The sequence below is a fragment of the Pseudorasbora parva genome, chromosome 12, assembly GCF_024679245.1.
Source record: "Pseudorasbora parva isolate DD20220531a chromosome 12, ASM2467924v1, whole genome shotgun sequence".
NCBI lineage: Eukaryota > Metazoa > Chordata > Actinopteri > Cypriniformes > Gobionidae > Pseudorasbora > Pseudorasbora parva.
In genome coordinates, this window is record NC_090183.1 from 9,642,508 (window position 1) to 9,664,440 (window position 21,933).

The 21,933-nt window shown below is 41.2% G+C and overlaps 1 protein-coding gene across 2 annotated transcripts in view; it reads left to right on the forward strand.

The window, feature by feature from the left end:
* LOC137093936 (ATP-binding cassette sub-family C member 4-like) overlaps positions 1-21,933 on the forward strand; it is a 50,776-nt gene that overhangs the window by 11,366 nt on the left and 17,477 nt on the right. Inside the window, exons 5-17 of one of the 2 annotated variants that reach the window (XM_067458993.1) lie at positions 441-566; positions 1,223-1,472; positions 6,118-6,225; positions 7,120-7,209; positions 7,324-7,515; positions 7,873-7,967; positions 8,311-8,397; positions 9,731-9,827; positions 9,913-10,122; positions 10,344-10,481; positions 10,582-10,619; positions 20,644-20,747; positions 20,830-20,976. In XM_067458993.1, coding sequence (XP_067315094.1) covers positions 441-566; positions 1,223-1,472; positions 6,118-6,225; positions 7,120-7,209; positions 7,324-7,515; positions 7,873-7,967; positions 8,311-8,397; positions 9,731-9,827; positions 9,913-10,122; positions 10,344-10,481; positions 10,582-10,619; positions 20,644-20,747; positions 20,830-20,976 — 1,682 coding nt within the window. Of the gene's footprint in view, positions 1-440; positions 567-1,222; positions 1,473-2,927; positions 3,196-6,117; positions 6,226-7,119; positions 7,210-7,323; positions 7,516-7,872; positions 7,968-8,310; positions 8,398-9,730; positions 9,828-9,912; positions 10,123-10,343; positions 10,482-10,581; positions 10,620-20,643; positions 20,748-20,829; positions 20,977-21,933 lie in introns of those variants that run through there. The other variant, XM_067458994.1, reaches the window with a different exon arrangement.

Genomic DNA, 21,933 nt, shown 5'->3' on the forward strand with positions numbered 1-21,933 from the left:
TATAAGTTAACTCGCTGCTTAAATATATTTTAGCAAGTCCAAAGCTTTTCCAACTTCTTTTATTGTTTGTAAAACAATTGTTTGTGTTATTGTTTACTTCTTTTTTTGTTTGTAAAACAATTGTTTGTGTTATTGTTTACTTCTTTTTTTGTTTGTAAAATTTTATTACAACACAATATAAAACATCTATTTCAGTGTTGATCAAGGCGATGGCCTGAGATGTTTTAACAAAGATGAAAAGTTGTAAGAAGGAGGATCAGCCTTAGGTTTCAGAATATAGCCCAAAATCTCTCTCTCTCTCTCTCTCTCTCTCTCTCTCTCTCTCTCTCTCTCTCTTCTCTCTCTCTCTCTCTCTCTCTCTCTCTCTCTCTCTCTCTCTCTCTCTCTCTCTCTCTCTCTCTCTCTCTCTCTCTCTCTCTCTCTCTCTCTCTCTTTTTCAGGAGTAAGACTGCAGCCTTAACTGACAATAGGATACGTACTATGAATGAGGTGGTGTCTGGTATACGTATAATCAAGATGTATGCCTGGGAGAAGCCGTTCGCAGCGCTGGTTAATGATGTTCGAAGGTAAACTATGTACCGTTGCTTATTTAGTCTTATTATACTGCTATGGCTCTGACATAGGTCAGCAGAATTCTTCACTGAAGCCAGCATGTTGCCAAAATATTTTATAGGTTTTGCTTTATTTCTTTTGACTTAAAAAAGGAAAACTTTAGAAAATGACTTTATTTTTAAGAGCTGTAAAAAACAAAAACAAAAATGAGGTAAATCAAAGTGATAGAACATACATGTGTCATTAAACTGTATTTCTGGATTTTTCACCTTGTTTAACTAACTTGCTCAGCAAATGTCTCTTAAGACTTTTGCTCTGCCATGACAGTAGTTGACTTGAAAGGGAAAACTGACCATTGAAGAGACTGCACAGCAAACACAATTCAATGCCAAAAAAGAAAAAAAAAATGTTTATCATATCTCGTATATTATCACATAAGCCATAAAATATTAGATCAACTTTAATGTTGCAGTGCCACAAACAAAGCTTCTTTCAATCTTATCTGTGGTTCTGCATGTAAAGTCTTTTTAACTGTGAAAAGACAGAATTATCTTTTATTGTACAAACCGGCCTTGTAAAGTACTATGAGGACCATTTTGCTCTTGGATGTAATACATTTGTGATTTTTTGGTATGAATGAATAAAGCTCTTATTTTTTTGTTTCTTGTAGGAAGGAGATCTCAAAAATCATGAGTAGCTCTTTCCTCCGTGGGCTGAACATGGCCTCGTTCTTTACGGCAAATAAAATCATCATGTTTGTGACCTTCACCGTGTACGTGCTTTTGGGCAACACTATCTCTGCCAGTCGTGTGTTTGTGGCCATGTCGCTCTACAGTGCCGTCCGCCTCACCGTTACTCTGTTCTTCCCTTCTGCAATCGAGAAAGTGTCCGAGGCTGCCATCAGCATCAAGAGGATCAAGGTACTACCTCCATCTTTAGAAAAACAGGCTCAATGAAGTTAGTGTTCCCACGGTCATGGTACAACTAAAGTTGTTTCTGGGACAATCGTGGTAATTATTACAATCTTTCAAAAAAGAAAAACTAGAGCATAGTATACAATGTTGTATTCCACAATGCAGTTGGTTTAATCTCTTTTAGGACTCTTTTATTACACTGCCAAAATATGACATTTTTTAACTAAATTGAATTAAAAATGTAAATTTCTAGGTTTACAACTGGAAGCTAATAACATGCAACATGGTTTCCAAGAAGTTTCTTCCCATTTTCTTTTCATAATGTATAGATTTGTCATGACACTTTTTTATTTATTAATAACTATATGTATTACCATTTAACAAATGAGGCAAAACAATATCTGAATGAATGGATATTATATAACAGGTTAGTTTAATAAATTATTAATATGTAATATAGTAGCCTACATATATTTAGCAAAATGCTCCAGTCTTCTTCATTTTTCTAGCTAACTATCAAGTTTATGGCCATTAAATAGCTTTTCTGAGGTGAATGTAACAACAGTGTACATGACATTGTTTTATATTTTTGCAATTGAAACACTGATTGAGCGAGATGATGCATTTCAGCAAGTAGTTAAGCAGATAAGATGATCAGTTCACGTGCTGATTAAAATACAGCGATATGTCAACACATTAAAGAGCCAAAAAACTGTAATTATTGTAGAATTTTGTAATATAATTGAAGTAATTTGAAAACTAAGATTTTTTTTCATATCAAAAGTATCAAAGCACAAAACGTATTGCGCTTTATTGAATGGGATGTGCCCTACATATAATGGGTGCGTCTTAATCAGCTCTCTAGTTCGGAATTTGGTGCACTGATCAGGGAGGCGGATATTTTAAGGTTTTTCTGAATCGCAAAATCCTTCCAGTAGACTGAAACATCCGCTCCCTAAAAAGTCCCACTATGCACCGTAAAACCCAGGGTGCATTGATGCTCACTATGTTCCCTTAACGGAAGTTCTCAAGCGTGAAATCAGCCAAGTCACCACACATAATGACACGCGATAGGTTTTACTTTCGTTTTGTTTATTTATTTTGAATTAAACTTTTTGAAAGTTTGCCGGTTCCCGCTTCCTTCCTTCCCAGCTAAGAACATCGTTACACACTTGAAAAGATTAAAGTGTTTTCATCCCTGAAAACGAAATGAATACGGTTTATTAACGAATAATTATTTAATATTAAGACAAATAATATATTTTGACAAATGAAAAAGATAGCTGTAATGATAAAACGTGAAAGACATAAACAGATTCAATATTCACCACCACATGTATCATGACAGAAATATCACACACAACTCAACATTCTTCATGCTTCTGTTCACATCTCACTGGCTTAAAGGGTTACTTCAGCGATTAGCATATGGCTTTGTATCAGTAGAAACCCTGGAGAATATTCAAATTATTGTGCTTTCCCCTCTCATATCTCCCTGAGACGAGAGATTTATGCATTTTATTTCTGGAAAAATTCCTCCTATGATGCAAAATGACGCTTTTTGCATCATAGGAGGAATGTTTGCCCAGAGGCTAAAGACTACAGCCAGCAGAGGGAGCCATTTCCGCATGTTTTGAATCCGGCATTGGGGGATGGGAGATTACACTCAGCTGGCAGGGAGAGCTCAGCTTGCAGACAGGATCATTTAAACGGAGCTATGGTGAGCAATGTAAGTCTTTTAACTTCTCAAATTCATTTCTATGAAAGTTAAGCTTGCAAAGGCATGAACTGAAACGTGCCAGACTGAACTCCTGTGTGAATGTATGCCGCGAATGTAGTCGCGATTACCTCAGCTCTCATCACTCCTGCAGTTAGTGCTCAGTGCTGTGAGACTCGCGCGGTGACTCACTCATTATATTGAACAGACACGTTCAGTTTTTAATTGTAGTGTCTCTAACTCAGTCACAGTAATGAAGTTGTTGGCGTTGGGAATGGCCTCACAGGGCAGCGAAGCATTCTGGGAATTGTAGTCTTTCATCCCCATGGGACAAAAATACATTTTCTGTCTTTTCTCAGTCTAGAAGACACCAAATTCAAAAATAATTTCACATTTCTACTGCATTGATGACCCAGTTTAAATACAGATTCATCTTCCCAGCGCTGAAGTACCCCTTCAAATGCATGTTTCTCTTGTTCAATTATATGAATTGGAAAGTAACTTTATTTAAAAGTATTGTTGTCAAAACCTGTAGACATTGATCTGATTAAAATCCATATGAAAACAACGTAGCGCCGCTCGCTTCTGGTTCTGTGGGTGGGGTTCTGAAACTGGTGTGCTGCACGACTGCAGCTTGATATGTCTCAGTGAGCCAGGGTCCTTACTGTCTTTGCCAGGGCCCCAGTTTGTGTACACGATATACTGATTCAGGAGCTAGAACTGATTCAGTGTAGAACTGAGGTCCTGAAACTGCTGCACACCACTATATCATCCTGTTCTGTAGGTGGCGATGTCACAAGACACTAAAGACGTTGTTACAAAGTCCATCTCACTACAGTGGTTCTACAATAATTTTATGAAGTGAAAAGAATAGTTTTTGTGCCCAAGAAAACCTAAATAACGACTTATATAGTGAGTGATGGCCGATTTCAAAACACTTCTTCCTGAAGCCTCAGGATTCGATTCATGATCGATTGGGATCGCGTGTCAAACAGCCAAACTGTTGAAATCACGTGACTTTTGACTTTGATCCGAACCGCTGATTTGATACACTGATTCATAACGGTTCGAAGCTTTACAAAGCAGTGTTTTGAAATCAGCCATCACTATAATGTTATTTTGTTTTTGCGCACAAAAACTATTCCCGTCGCTTCATAAAATTATTGTAGAACCACTGTAGTGAGATGGACTTTTTATCCCTTCTGTGGGTCTTGAGAGAGGATATAACATTGTGGCTAAATAGACCTTTCTGAGCCATTGAATTTCAACAAAATTATCTTAATTTGTGTTCTGAAGATGAACAAAGGTCTTATTAGTAGGGATGTTAAGTTTAAATTAAAGGTTAAATTTAGACTTCAAGTCATGATGCAAAGGTCCCCTTTGGTATGGAAGTACCTTAATACATTTATTTCATTATAGAAATAATACATTTATTTCTATGGCCCTAAGGTACTAAGACACAAGTGAGATTATACTTTGTATCAGAAATAAACTGAATTTTTTTTTTCTTCAAAAATGGCCACCAATTTGCCAAAAATACTCTAGAGTTAAAAAATTTGTTCAGCTCACTGAAAACAACTTTTTCAATGATGCCTATGAAGGGGAGATTTGAGACTGGTCTGTAGTTGCTCAATATGGAGTTATCCAGATTTCTCTTTTTCAGAAGAGGCTTACCTATTGCAGTTTTACAGAGTTTGGAAAAGTCCCATAGAGATTCAAGCAGTTTACCACTTCTAGAAGATCTGCTTCTAAACAGTTAAACACACTTTTGAAAAAAAGGAGTGGGGAGTGTGTCAAGTGTGCAGGTTGATGTTTTAAGGTGCTGTACCATTCCTTCTAAAAGTGTACCCTCATTTGCTTCGAAATTAGACATAGTAACTTTCTGATGTTGTCGTCTCGTCTGACTGACCCCAGACCAACTCAATGTGCTGATTAGATTATGCACCCCCGTTTGTCCATGTAAACAAACAATTAAAAAACCTACTAATACGTTTTTTGTTTGTCTTGATATAAGTAATCAATTTGAGTAATTTTTATGGCGATATCTTAAGGTTACATTTTTTTAACCCTATTTAGATCAGAAAAATAATGAATAGGCGTATAAATATGATATATTTGGGTCTTTTTCAGAACTTTCCCCTAATGGGATTCTTCGGGGCTTTTTTTCCTTACTCAGGTCAGGAGTCAGGACATATTGAGGATACAAAATCAATTGAGTTTGATTCTGTTGCAATTTGTTCACCCTTTTTTCCTAAAACGCCTGGACTAGTAGGCTATGTGCTTGCTTCAATAAAAAATAAATACAGTTATGATGAAACTTATTAGTTACATTTTTATATATATATATATATATATATATATATATATATATATATATATATATATATATATATATATATATATATATATATATATATATATAAATATAAATATAGCTTTTCTGGAATCTCCTCAACCGCCACCAATGTGCAGCATCACCTGGATGATGCGACGGCAGCCATATTACGCCGAACGCTCACCACACAGCTGATTGGTGGAGAGGAGACAGAGTGATGAAGCAAATCAGGATAGAGGGATGGTTAAGAGGCCATGATGGACAGCGTCCAATGGGCAAATTTGGCCAGGATGCCGGTTTTACACCCCTACTCTTTATCGAGGGACATCCTGGGATTTTTAATGACCACAGAGAGTCAGGACTTCTGTTTAGCGTCTCATCCGAAAGACGGTGGTTGTTACAGCATTGTGTCCCCATCACTATACTGGGGTGTTAGGACCCACACAGACCACAGGGTGAGCGCCCCCTGCTGGCCTCACTAACACCTCTACCAGCAGCTACCCAGTTTTCCCAGTTGTCTCCCATCCAGGTACTGGCCAGGCTCAACCCTGCTTAGCTCTCTCTCTCTCTCTCTCTCTCTCTCTCTCTCTCTCATGCAGAAGTTCCTCTTGCTCGATGAGCTTGTGAAAACCCACGTCACGCTTTCTCAGGACGAGAAGAAAGAGGCATCTGTGGAGATTCAGAATCTCATGTGCTACTGGGACAACGTGAGTTCAGTGTATTTAAATGTATAAAGTTATACTTTTGGAAATGCAGAACTACAAGCTGATACATTTTTGTCCATCAAACAGCTGAAGTTTCTCTATCCCAAAAGCATAGTGTCTTTTTTTTTCTTTTCTTTTTTGGCTTCATTTATGTATTTTATCAAGTGTTTAATATAATTAATATTAATATATTAATTAGTGTAGATGCTGTGTGTAATAATTTTAATTATTATTGATCTATTACATTTGATCTATTACAAAACATTAAATGTGCAAAACAAAACTAGTATTTATCGTTTATTAGACGTGTCGAACAGTCTCACACATCCCTAAATAAATAAAAAAATTATATATAAAAAATTATATTTTCCAGTTTGCTAATTTTGGCAACAGCAGATGACCTCAAAATGACCTTTTATAGATGTAGTAAATATATCATTTCAGTTTAGATACTGATGAAATAAGTACAATATAAGTTGTATATAAAATGTATGTACACAATCAAAAGTTTGGAGTTGGTTAGATTTTTCTAATGTTTTTAAAAGAAGTCTCTTCATTTATTTGATCAGAAATACAGTAAAAGCAGTAATATTGTGAAATATTATTACAATATATAATATTACTGTTTTCTTTTTTATATATTTTAATTTATTTTATTCATGTTGACATTAGCAAAACTGAATTTTCTGCATCATTATGCCAGTTTCAGTGTCACATGATCCTTCAGAAAATATTCTAAAATGCTGACTTTCTGCTGAACTTTTGTTGAATATAATTTTTTTAAATATTTAAAATCTAAATGAGTTGACATGTTTTTGCAGCTCTCAGTCATTTCTAGTCACTTTTCCCCCTTTTTTCATGTCAGGACTAATATATTTTCTCCTTTCTACTTGGCAGTCTCTGGATGCTCCAACGTTACAAAATGTGTCTTTTAATGTGAAGCCAGGTGAACTCCTGGCTGTTATTGGTCCTGTGGGGGCTGGAAAGGTCAGTCACATTAATTCTATATTCTGATTTAATTTTTCCCAAGCTTGTCAAACAAGTGATCATGTCAGCCACAAGTGTTATTATTAGTTACTAATCATGACCTGTATCCTGCAGTCCTCTCTCCTCAGCACTGTTCTGGGCGAGCTTCCAGCAGAAAATGGTGTTGTAAAGGTCAAAGGTGAGCTGACGTATGCCTCTCAGCAGCCTTGGGTTTTTCCAGGGACCATTCGGAGCAACATACTGTTCGGAAAGGAGCTGCACCCCCAGCGATATGAGAGGGTCCTCAAAGCCTGTGCCCTCAAAAGGGTGAGGGACTTATTAGTTATTCATCATCACACTCTTGACTTAACACTTTCCATCTACTTCCAGAATTAATTCTCAGTAGGGTTCGTAATTTTTTACTTTGTTTTAATCAGGATCGTCAAATGAATTAAGCACATACTTAATCAGGCATAACATTATGACCACTGACTGGTGAAGTGAATAACACTGATTATCTCTTCATCATGACACCTGTTAGTGGGTGGGATATATTAGGCAGCAAGTGAACATTTTGTCCTTAAAGTTAATGTTAGAAGCAGGATTTAAACAAAAAAAATGTTCTAAAGTTATTATAAGCAAACTGTACTATACTGAAACAGTAGTTATTTCTGTGTTGTATAGGACATGGAGCTGCTTCCTGATGGGGATTTGACTGTGATTGGAGACAGAGGAGCAACTCTCAGTGGAGGGCAGAAAGCTCGAGTCAATCTGGCCAGGTATCCCAAGCTGATAACTCAACCATTTTTCCTCTTCATTATACAAATTCAGTAAAATTAAACACAACCCCTTTCCTAAATTTAACGGATGCATATCGGTCTGAGCAAAAAAAAGAAAGAAAGGAAAAATGTATCGTGCATTCAGAAGATTGAATCGTGGTCATACTGAGGATATATTTAATGTAAACAATGACATTTTGTAAGGCGTATAATATATAATACAGTGAAAGAAAATCAACCATAATCCATTTTTTATATAAGCAAACTAGCATATTAACTATATATTTAAGAACTGTTTTATTTAATTTTGATGCAGACCTTACTGAATCCTGTCTGATTTTAGGACTGTGTATCAGGATGCTGACATTTACCTGTTGGATGATCCATTGAGTGCAGTGGATGCTGAAGTGGGCAGACACCTGTTTGAAAAGTAAGTCCATACTCTTCACAGATGCCGTTGCATTTTACAGTTGCTCTTCTTCACATAATAAGAGCTTTTAGTGTTTAGGATCTGTCAAACTCCCAAAAGGGCCAAATAAACCATAAAAGCTTCATGAAAGTAGTTCATATGACACATCAAGACACTAGTGATGGGAAGTCTGATTCTTTTCTGCAATCTGGTTCTTTTGGACAGTTTGTGTCAATGAATAGATTCAAAAAACAATTTCACCAGTTTATCTATGCAATCACACAATGACATCACATATATTTATGCAATAATCATGTGACTGTTTTCAGTTCAGCGTACTGTTAGACTAACAAAAGCACAGAATGAGTTTGTTTAAACCAGCATCATATACGCTGGGATATTGGTTCATTTTGTGTACGAGTGACTGGCAGGCACGTCCGAAAGTGAGTTTGGGTTGAGAAACTTGTAGATCTGTGCTGACTTCGGTTTAGTCCGATTTGATTCAACCAATTCACTAAAAAGAATCTGTTTAAAAGAACAAAACTATAAGACATTATTCCTTACATTTTTGCCTGCATTAGTTAATGCCAAAACTGTTAGTGTTTTGTTCTCACTTACACTAACATTCACACTCATTTCAAGAAATTATTGCTTTTATTCAGCAAGGACGCATTCAATTTCCACATATATATTAAATCTGTTTACACCATTGATATTAATAAGTAAGGGGTTAAAAAATGTGTAGTTGATCCGTACGGAGACACGCATGTGATTCACAGATCAATTGCAAAGTTTAACCATCATTGTGAAAGCACATGCACGTTATCATTTGTACGTGTTCTGTCTTGCCAATTTACACATTCAAGAGATTTGAACCCCCCTCCATTATTTTATTTTCTTGCTGATCTGAAATATTATCCTATCCGTGACACAAAAGACAGAATGTGATCTGTGGCTGTGATTTTTGTGATCTGTTGAACCACTAATATAATATAATTTTTTTTCTTGAGCAGCAAATCAGTTTGTTAGAATGATTTCTGAAGGGACATGTGACACTAAAGACTGGAGTAACCATGCTGAATATTCAGCTTTACCATCACAGGAATCAATTACATTTTAAAATACATTCAAATAGAAATCATTCATTTTTAATTGTAATAATATTTCACAGTAATACAATTGTTACATTTTTGACACTATATTTTACTATATAATTCAGCCATAAGACACTTCATTTAAAATCATTAACAAATCTTACTACACTCAGACTATTGAACCAAGAGTTTTGTTGCTTTCATTGTTATATTAACATTTTCTTTGAGATGATTATTAAGAGCACTGCCTGTTCCTGCAGGTGTATTTGTGGTATTCTGAAGGAGAAGCCCAGGATCTTGGTTACTCATCAGCTGCAGTACCTAAAGGCTGCAGATCAGATCCTGGTTTTGAAGGAGGTGAGCTGTAGCTTTTGCACACCATTCAGTTTGCGTTCCGTCAGTGAATAAATGAGCCAAAATAAACTAATTTGACTTCTCTCAGGGGCACATGGTGGCACATGGCACATTCTCCGAGCTTCAGCAGTCGGGAGTGGATTTCACCTCTCTGCTGAAGAAGGATGAGGAAGAGGAGAGTGGGGGTGAAAAAGGAGAGGCTCCTCGCTCGCCCCGCATTCGGACCATCTCCCAGAATTCCACTCACTCACACTCTTCATCTGTTCTGTCTGTTAAAGATGATTCTGATCTGCTGCCGGTAGGTGTGATTTTTGACTACCTGTGTGATTTTGGTAAAATTGTAAGAATTAGTATAAGAGTCGTGATTCACTCTGTTTTATTTTTGGGTGAACTTTCTATTCCATTTCACATTTACAGATTAGATTGGTCAGTAGCTTCATCTAGTGGATTGTTGGGATTTTATTTACTGTCTGATTTTGAACATAGACATTTCCATCTAAAGTTGTTTGTAATGGGTAGGTGGAGCATGTGCATACCATGGTTGAGGAGACGCGCTCAGAGGGGGACATCGGTTTTCGCATGTATTGGAAATATTTTCGTGCTGGAGCCAACGTTGTCATGTTGATTATGCTTGTTCTTCTTAATCTGCTGGCACAGGTAAAAGGCATAGCAGTGCTACTGCAGTTCAGAGATACACACTGAAAGACTTCTCGCTCACACACAGAGATTCGTGCTAATGCTGTTTTCTGCTCCATAGGCTTTTTTTATCCTTCACGACTGGTGGCTTTCATATTGGTAAGTGACCTATAATATTAATATATTTGCTGCTAAGCTTTCATTTTTAATTGCATTACTACATTAATGTACTGTTCATGCATTTTTAGTTTGCTTTTCTAAAAAATATATATATATTAATACAAATACCTTTGTATACATTACATTTTAGGGTCAGAAAGAAATAAATGAATGCTTTTGAGCAAGGAATCATTAAAGGGGGGGTGAAACACTCAGTTTCAGTCAGTGTCATGTCAATCTTGAGTACCTATAGAGTAGCATTGCATCCTGCATATCTCCGAAAAGTCTTTATTTTTTTAATAATTATATAAGAAAGATGCACTGTTCCGAGTCTTTCCGAAAAAAGCCGAGCGGGTGGGGGCGTATCGTGTGAGCGTCATCCCTAACAGCGGGAAAAAAACTTTATTCAAAATAAAAATATGGCTTTTAATCAGATACAGCCATACATCTATGATCCGGAATCAGACCCAGAGGCTGCAGTTGAACAGGAGCAGCAGCAAAAAACGACTAGAGCAGGACGTCTCTATGTGGTACAAGTTATACACTAACTATATAATATGCTTAGCGGCTTGTGTTATTTACATATTTATACTTGAATTATATCGTCGTATTTTTGTCTTTGAAGGTGTACATGTGGGAAGTGCAGTTGTGCACGTGTGTTTGTGTGTTTACGCGTGGTTTGTGTAGACAGTAAGCGGACTGGTTTTGCACGGCAGGCTAAGTGTTTACATAGAAAGACACGGAATAGTAGCGCATTTGAATGAAGAAGCGCGCTTATTTAGTTCAACATATTTCCCCCCTCTTTGTGTATTGTTGTTTGGAGTGCGTTTACAATACACAAACATAAAGTTACACATATAGTGGCCAGCTAAACAAATGTACACGCACTACACATCGCATGCTCCATTGATCAATTAACTATACGTGATCATGTTTGGGCTACTTGATGAGCATAGGCAAAAACACAGACATTTGAAGCAGTCTTACTCACCGCCTGCGGTTCTAACGTTGGGACCTTTATCGTTGGGACTGCTCCATCCTTCAGCATTAGGCAATCGGAAAATCCTGTGTCGAGCTGGGCCTTGTTTATGAAACAGTCGGCACCGAAATGCAGCGAACAGATATAAACATTCGCGCAACTCAGTTGCTGATCCGGAAAAGCAAATTACATCCACTGTTGCCTTAACGCGGGGTTTTTGGGGAATCTGTGCAGGACTGTCTTGGTCTGGCAACCAAAAACGCACTTTTTTGGTGACATTGTTATGTGCACATCACCTGTCCAGCATCCTACAAGCCAGCGCTTTGATGGGCATAGCCTGTTACTTTCGCTCTCTCCCTCTCTCTCTCTCACGCGCTTCCGGTAGAATTGTCCATAAGGCCCATACAAGGAAATTCCGCCCCCATTAACGTCAAAGGGGACGCATGATCTCAAAAAACTTGCCGAAACTTATGACTAACCGGAAGTAGTATTTTTGACAAAGAAATACTCCCATCAAACGTCCACCTTAACTTTTGAAACTTTGTCTATGTTTAGTATGGGATTCCAAGTCTTTAACAGTGTAAAAAGATCAGTATGCATGAAACAGCATTTCACCCCCCCTTTAAATTAATCAAAAGTCACTGTAAATACATTTATAATGTATTCAAAGAATCCAGAAGAAAATGCTACATTTTCACAAAAATTGCGGTTTTCACAAAACTATTTTCAGCATTAATAACAAGAAATGTTTCTTATAGTAGTTCATCCCAAAATTTATATTAGATTTTTATCTGCTTACCCCCAGTGCATCCAACATGTTAGGTGTCTTTGTTTCTTCAGTAGAACACAAATGATGATTTTTAACTCCAACCATTGCTGTCTGCCAGTCATATAATGCATGTGAACGGGTGACAATTCTGTGAGAACAAAACAAACAAACAAAAAATAATGCTTAGACAACATGCACAAAAACCCTGCTGCTCGTGACGACACATTGATGTCTTAAGACATGAACCGTTTCTGTGAGAAACCGAACAGTATTTAAGTAATTTTTTCTACTTATATCTCGATGAATCTCATCTCTTGTTCCCATCCGCTATTACTTCCGTCTGATAAGGTCAAACTGGCGCGCGATCATAGATATATATTATGTAGATACCTCATTCGGCCGATCCGCGCAGGCTCTGATGAGCAGAGGTGGAAAGAGTAACAAAATATTCTACTCAAGTAAAAGTACTGTTACTTCAATGAAATTTTACTTAAGTACAAGTAAAATTACTGGTCTAAAAATTTACTCAAGTAAAAGTAAAAAGTAGCTCATTTAAAATGTACTCAGAGTAAAAGTTACTTAGTTACTTTTTTAACAGTGGGGGTGGGACTCTACGCTGTAGGGTTGTGATAGGATGAGATTTTCAGGATATGACAACTGTCTCAGAAAACATCAATTAAACATTTACTGTACCTATTATTAAATGATGGTTATTATCACTTGTTAAAATGATGTTAAATGAATGAAGAAGATTGGTCTTTTTTTATTTGGTTGAACAAATGCTTTATTATAACAAACTTAAAACCTTTTGTTTATTTTGTTTATTAAAATTTCAATAAAACATGTCTAATAAACTAAATTCAATAAATTATTATGAATTAGATTAACAACTTATTTTTATCATTAATTCGTAAAAATGTTTAAGAATAATAGAGTCCATATGTAGTAGACGGAGCAGCTCATTCACAGAGAGAGAACAAGCAGATCATATATTCATATAGCATTCAATGTGTAACGAGTAGAAATATAGTGTGGCCCCTTTAAGAGCTGCGCGCGCTCCCTGAAAACGAGTTCTGCATCTTGTGTATGTGCGCACTGAGTTCTCTTTCATCATCTCGTTTCGAGATCCACCTATGGGAAGGGCATCCGTACCTGACCTCTGCAGAAGCATCCAATTGCACCAAGTCTGACAAGACAGGCAGGAGCGCGCAGCCAATGCCCAGTAAGGCCCCACCCCTTACCAGCGGGCATATATGGGCTGCATACGCTACTGTACATCAGTTGACATTCGCTTCTCGCGATCTCTGCACTGACACAGTTCGGTTAGATTTGCGCTGCTCACTTATTGTCTGCAGGAGGAAATATCGCCAGATCAGCCTCCACCGGGCGTGACAGTTCTATTCTGCCACATTCTGTGTCTGCATTCGGAGCCGCTCGCGCTCTCGTCCGTCTTCCTGTTCCACGGCTGCCGCCACGGACCTTTCTGAGTTTTTCGCGGGTATGTCGCTCTCTCAGTCTTCTCCTTCTGTGTCTAGCCTATTACGGGCCTGCCCGGCCGCATGTGGGTCTCTTATCGCCGCTAAGGATTTTCACCCTTTCTGTGTGGTCTGCTTGGGCCTCAAGCACGCAGAGGAGGCAATAGAGAACCCGGAGAACTGCAGTTACTGCCTGGTACTGCCTAAGAAACTCCTGCGACACCGCCTTAAAGTTGCCGCTACTCAGTGTGGCGAGCTCGACTTGTCGTACTCGGATATGGAACACGGTGACGATAGCGCGCTACCGGGGACCTCCCGGGGCGCGACGGCTCTTGTTTTGGCTGACCAGCCCAATCCTGAGTTCCCCGAAGAGGACATCTTCACGGGTAACCTCCCGCTCGCCGACGATCTTGCCGGGTCCGGTGATTACGACGACGCGGGCCTTCTTGGAATTTCGGAGGACGAGGAGGCCATCCCGCCCTCTGTTATTCCCCAGGCTAGCGCCCCCGCGGCCTTGCCTCAATCCATCCTCCTGGATGTGTGTGAACGAGCGGCCGCTCGTCTCAACATTAAATGGGCGGCTCCACAGAGCGCCACCGACCAGGAGAGGGATATTTATGACGGTAAAGTGTTGGGAGCCCCCCCCGGCCCGAGGAAAGAACTCTTTCCCGTTCTTCCAGCGTGCGCTAAGCACATGAGGCACTACTGGAACGACCCGCTCGATCTTAAACACGGTCTCGCGGGGCTGGAGGTTAAAGATATGGCGGCTCGCGGCATGGGCGAACCGCCTGCCATTGAGCCCTCCATTGCCAGACACCTCAACCCAGTCCAGGGAGGGCTGCCCGCCCCCCCGAAGCCGGTCCTTCCTAACAGGATGGACCGTTTTTCTGCCTCGGTGCACCAGGCCGTTTATAAATCCTCGGCCTTGGCTGTTAGGACTCTGAATGTCTCCTCCCTCCTTTCCGCTTACCAAGCGGAGATCCTGGACGATCTGGGCCAGCAGTTAGATAAGGGATCTTCTCCCTCTCCTGCACTGTGGAAGGAGATCATCACGGTTAACGACCTCGTTCTCCGTAATGCTCGTCAGGTCATCCAAACCTGCGGGCGCTCTATGGCGCTTTCCGTGGTAGGAGAGCGCTCGCTCTGGCTCAACCTCTCTGGTCTCCCGGATATTGAAAAGAAACGTATCGCAGGCGCCCCGGTAGAGCCCGGCCGGGCTCTCTTTTTGGCCCCGCAGTTGCTATGATGCAACAACGATGCGACGACAAGAAGGAGCACGAGGCCTTCATATTGTATCTTCCCAGGAAGACGGTCCCACGCCAGGCGCCCCCTGTGCGTTTGCCTAACCCCCCGGTCCCGGGACGTAATTTTAATCAGGTCAAGGAAAAGCCTCGAAAGAAGTTTTCTGGGCTTTCTTCCTGCCCCAGAACCCCTGTCCAAAGGACGGAAGGTTCCTGCTGTAGGGTGTCCCCCTCCCGTGGCTGCCCAGCCCATATGTTTAGTGGACGATGTGTGTTCCCCCCTGTTCAAGGGGATTGTCGTGAGGAAAAGTTCAAAAGCAGTGTAACCACACCGCACATACTGTGTTCCCCTCACCCAAATTATAAAGGCTTCGGCCCCAGTGTTTCCCAGAAAACACAACACACACAGAAACACAAAAAACACAATAAATCTAACGAATCAAATGAATTCGTCACAGCGAGATACCCTCTCAATGTAGGGAAATACCCTTTCTCTCGTAATGGTGAACCTGCACGTGCCGTCCCTAGTTTCTCCACTAGAGGGCGCCATTGCATCACAAATAAGCCAGCTAGGCATGCTCGAAGCCAGCACGGCCTGGACGAGCATTCACACGAGCTGTGTGTCAGCCTGGCTTACTGTATTACGCATGATATTACAGGGCTATCGTCTGCAGATTGCTATGAAACATCCACGTTTCAGCAGCGTTCTCTTTTCTCACACAGAGGAAAGCACGGCCCACGTCCTGAAGGAGGAAATCTCCTCTCTTCTAAACAAAGGTGCGATTCAGGTGGTTCCCCACAATCTGATAAACCAGGGTTTCTTTTCCCGTTATTTCCTGGTCACAAAGAAGGACGGTTCCCTCCGTCCTATTCTGGACCCCAGGGTGTTGAACAAACATTTGAGGAAATACAGATTCATAATGTTAACCCTTGGTTCGCTCGCCCGTGTCATGAAACGGAACGACTGGTTCACATCGGTCGATCTGAGAGATGCTTTTCTCCACATAAGCATTTATCCACCACACCGGAAGTTTCTTCGTTTCGCCTATCAAGGCATTTGTTACGAACTCACGGTGCTTCCGTTCGGGCAAAAATTAAGCCCCCGAACTTTCTGTTTGCGTGTGGAAGCGGGCTTCACTCCCCTAAGAATGTCTGGTCTACGGATCCTGACATACATATGCGATTGGCTCATCATAGCCGATTCGAGGGAAAAGGTGTTGCAGGACACCTCCCGTGTGCTCGCGCACACCCGATCTCTGGACTTCAGGGTGAATGTGAACAAGAGCAGCTTTACACCCAGTCAGAGGGTGATCTTCCAGGGCATGGAGCTCAACTCAGTCTCCATGCGAGCGCGTCTCTCTCAGGAGCGCGTTCTCTCTCTGACGAACTGTCTGTCACAGTTCAGAGAGGGGGCGAGGGTGCGATATCGCACATGTCTCAGGCTACAGGGTCTTATGGCTTTAGCTATCCAGTTTTTGCCACTAGGACCCCTGAGGATGAGGGCGTTCATGAAATGGGTTTTGTCACTACATTTCAGCCCGTTACACGATCTTTGCCGCTCTGTAACAGTGACGCGCACCTGTGCTGCAGCTCAGCGCCACTGGAAGAGCGCGGACTTTTACGCACAGGGTACCCCTCTGGGGACTGTCATGTTGCGGAAAGTCGTGACGACGGACGCGTCCCTAACAGGCTGGGGTGCCACCCAGGAGGGCAGAACTGTGAACGGTTTGCGGCCGAGCAAACTACGTTCAGAGCACATAGATTATTTAGAGCTTCTAACCAATTAGAAGGCTCTGAATCATTTTCTGCCTCGTCTGCAGGGACATCATGTGCTCGTACGCTGCGACGATACCACGACAGTGGCTATCAATCGTCAAGGCGGCGCGCGCGCTCGCCGAAGCTTCATGCCCTAGCTTACAAGCGTTTGGTATGGAGCGGGCGAGTTTTCCTGTCCTTACGCGCGACTCATGTTCCGGGAATTCTGAACAGAGGCGCGGATCTTCTATCGAGGGGGAACCCGCTCTTCGGAGATTGGCACCTCCACCCTCAGATAGTAGACATGATATGGATGAGACTACGGGCGCCCGTAGATCTGTTCGCCTCGCGCGAAAACAGCCATTGTCCTATGTTCTTCTCGCTAAAGGACTTGGACGCGCCCCTCGAGGTGGACACACTGGCCCACCCGTGGCCCAGAGTGCTGCTGTATGCCTTTCCTCCCCTGTGCCTGATAATTCTCACACTGGCCAGGGCGAGAGAGGGGGGGTTTTCTCTCATCCTGATAGCACCCAGGTGGCCCAAAGCGCCGTGGCTGGCAGAGATAATCCCTCTGTTGTATGCCCAGCCGTGGTGCCTCCCCCTCCGCACAGACCTATTGTCTTAAGCGAACGGGGAGATTTATCACCCACACCCGGACAGGGTAGCTCTCTGGGCTTGGCCCGTGAGAGGACGAACCTAAGCGCGTTAGGGCTTCCCCCGCGCGTGGTGGCTACTATACAGAATGCCAGGGCCGTTTCTACGCGGTCCTTGTATGGCTGTAAGTGGCAGGTGTTCGATGAGTGGTGTGATGGGCGGGGTCTCACGTCATATCAGTGCTCAGTCGCTGATATCTTGTGTTTCCTCCAAGACCTTATGGATAAGGGCAGGTCTTTTTCCACTATTAAGGTCTATCTGGCAGCTATCTCTGCTTGTCATGTGGGTTTTGAGGGCTCAACGGTTGGGCAGCATTCTCTAATCCGCAGATTTATGAAGGGCGCCCGTCGCTCCTTGCCAGTCATTAGGAGAACGATCCCTGAATGGGACCTCTCCATGGAGCTGGAAGCTCTGTATCAATTCCCTTTTGAGCCTCTGGGGATTATTCCCCTTAAGTTGCTGTCCTTCAAAACAGCCTTGCTCTTGGCCTTGGCGTCAGCCAAACGTGTCAGTGAGTTACATGCACTCTCGGTCCACCCCTCGTGCATCAATTTCTCTCTGGGTGGAGATAAGGTTTTCCTCAAGCCTAATCCAGCATTCATGCCGAAATGTTTCCCTGCGTTCACATCGGAGGTGTTGGAGCTATCCGCTTTTCACCCTCCGCCCTTTTCCTCCACGGAGGATCAGAGGCTAAATGCCCTGTGTCCAGTCCGTGCGTTACAAACGTATGTGTCTAGGACCAGCGCGTTCCGGAAGAGTGACCAACTCTTCGTTTCATGGGCTCCTCCTCGCAAAGGGGATCCCCTGTCTAAACAACGCCTCTCACATTGGCTTGTGGACGCTATAATCTTGGCATATGAATCAAAGGGAGTGCAACCCCCAGGGAACATCAGAGCTCATTCCACGAGGGGCTTGGCCGCCTCTTGGGCTCTGTTCAGGGGAGTATCACTGCAGGATATCTGTTCTGCGGCCAGTTGGGCTTCTCCCCATACGTTTGTGCGTTACTACAGGCTGGATGTCACCAGAACCTCAGTAGCACATTCGGTCTTGGGGGTGGGGTCTTCCTAACCCTGCCTTCCTTATGTGTGACACACATAGCCTATGTTTCATGTCCTGCTTCACACCGCAGTTACGCGGTTGCGTCGGTGTGGCGAGTTCATGATTATGAGACGCGTCGTGCACCGCCCCTCGGGGTGACCGTCTTTTTCTGGCTAACAGGACCTCACTGTGAGTGTATTGGGCAATCGGGGAGCTGTCCATGTCTCTCCCATAGGTGGATCTCGAAACGAGATGATGAAAGAGAACAATAGGTTACTATCGTAACCCCGGTTCTCTGAAACATCGAGTGGAGAGATCCACCAGCGTTGCCCCGCTTACCGCACGAGAAGCGAATATACTTACTGATGTACAGTAGCGTATGCAGCCCATATATGCCCGCTGGTAAGGGGTGGGGCCTTACTGGGCATTGGCTGCGCGCTCCTGCCTGTCTTGTCAGACTTGGTGCAATTGGATGCTTCTGCAGAGGTCAGGTACGGATGCCCTTCCCATAGGTGGATCTCTCCACTCGATGTTTCAGAGAACCGGGGTTACGATAGTAACCTATTGTTTTGATCTCCCATGTGTGGGGATTATTCTCTGTTTTTCTGTTGCTAACAGTCAGTTATTTTGTTTTATTGAGTAATGCTGTGGACGGAAATGGAGTTTGTGATGAGAGTTCAGCAGGAAATAAAGCGCGATCTGTTTGACGTCAATCGCCTCCGTGTTTGCATCCACTCCAGATATATTAAGTGAGCTATCCGCATTTTTCACCCGGACACAAGCGTTACAAATGTTGTGCTTTAATGTTTACAGACCATGTCGCGATTTGATTTATTTCTAAGGCCTACAGCTCTACATTCGAGTTTTTCGTTCATCCACCAGTTTGCGTGTATTACACCAATTCTACGTTATAATGTAAAGTTAATGTTCATGACTGGATTCCAGGATTCCCTCTGCGTCACAGAAATCAATCGGCCTAAGTTATAAACATACCTTTATTTGCACAGAGGGATGTGTGCCCGAACATGTTCTATGCGTTTCTTCATTTGCATCCACATTTTGTGCAAATTTGATATCCTCCAGGACAACACCACATATTTTTTTTCTATATCCAAAGTATTTCCATACTAGCCAGGAGTTCACGACGGCGTTTTGCTTTCACCTGGGTCTGCGTCACTGACGTCTGTCTTGTTCGTCTCCATCTGATATTTGCGCGCATGTTCTCTCCCGCGTCCCGCGCCCTCTATTCAATATTAGTCATTTCCGGATTGCGGTCTTTTTCCTCCTCTCTTTGCATTAATGATTTATTTTTACTCAGTAACGGATGTGGTTTAAAATGTAGCGAAGTACAATACTTTAATCAAAATGTACTTAAGTAAAAGTAAAATTACAGATTTTTAAAACTACTTAAAAAAGTAGAAGTACACAGAAAAACTACTCAATTACAGTAACGCGAGTAAATGTAATTCGTTACTTTCCACCTCTGCTGATGAGGAATCATATATATATATATATATATATATATATATATATATATATATATGTATATATATATATATATATATGTATATATATATATATATATATATATATATATATATATATATATATATATATATATATATATATATATATATATATTGACGTAATAGCGGATGGGAACACTACATGAGATTCATCGGGATATGAGGTAAAAAAAAAAAAAAATAACATAAATACTGTTCGGCTTCTCACAGAAACCGATCGGTTCGTGTCTTAAGACATCAATGTATCGTCACGAGCAGCAGAGTTTTTGTGCATGTTGTCTAAACAGGGTTTTTTTGTTTGTTTGTTTGTTTTGCTCTCATAAAATATTACCCGTTCACATGATTATATGACTGGCACACAGCAACGGTTGGAGTTAAAAAATCTTCATTTGTGTTCTTTGTTGAAGAAACAAAGACACCTACATGTGGGATGCACTGGGGGGTAAGCAAATAAACATCAATTTTACATTTTTGGGTGAACTATCCCTTTAAAATTGCCTTGCAATGCATGTTGAATATACAGAATGGATGTGGGGATGATCTGATGATTATTAGCTTATGTAATGTAATTATTTTGTGATTGACAGGGCCACAGAGCAGGAGAAGCTGAACTTCACTAACGGCACTTTAACCAACAGCACTAACACGACTCAACAGCTCAACCTGGATTTCTATCTAGGCATCTATGCAGGTATGCTCCTGATCGAAGTCAGCAAAAGTACAAATGTAGATATTTTGAATGTGTCTACTAATTGTGTATCTTTATTTATCAGGCTTAACAGGAGCCACCATCATCTTCGAATTAATGCGCAGTCTGATTATGTTTAACGCTCTGGTGCGATCGGCGGAAACGTTACACAGCCGTATGTTCAACAGCATCCTGAGAACCCCGGTCCGTTTCTTTGACATCAACCCTATTGGTAAGTTCAAAAAGAGGAATGACAAGCTGAAGCTAGTTTGAAAGGCAGTGTTGAAAGTGACCAATAGAGGGCAGCACATCCTGTGAAATGTCTTCCTTTCCTCATTCATCCTCATGAGCAATTGATCTGATCTGTGCTGTTCTTGGAAAACCTCTGCTGATGTGCAGTTAATGCCAGAGGAGATAATCACTCATACACACTCCAAATAATATCTGTCAATATATGGCTCTTAGAAGAAATACTGTGATAGTAGTGCCCTGATACCTTGATTCTAGATAATGATATTCATTATGATTGATGATTAATTAATTGTTATTTAAGTCATTTGATTAAGCTCATCGATTGTCATTTAATAGTCAGCTTGTAATAGTCAAGTGGACTCAGTGTTGGAGCATATACATTTCTATAAAAATAAAAACGGTTTACGTTCACTGTGTGTGATAGTGTGTTAAAATAAACATGGCAAAAGCACAGTTCATCGGTCAGTCAGTGTGTCGTACAGCTACACTCACCTGGAATCTCACCTGAACAGTAGAGCTGTGTTTTATCATTGGATAAAATGCTCAACAATACTGTTTATTTGATCAAAAATATAGCAACATTATATAGAGGCCAAAGAAAACTCTAGAAAACTCTTTAGTGCTTGATACGTTACATGTAGTTACTGTAGTAATAACTATAAATCATGCATAATAACAGGCAAGTAACTAAACCTATACCATCCCCTATTCCTAACCCTAACCCCAATAGTAAGTACATGTTGTAAATTATAATTATCATTATTATTACTACTACTCAGTAATTAAATGTATAATTACACTGGTTACTCTTTGTTTTATGGTGTTACAAAACATGTTAGACTCAATTTTAAAACCTTGACAACACTCTTCACACATCCTCATCCTCTTCCTCCTCGTCCACCACCTCTTACACATACTCTTCCTCCTCTGTGATGTT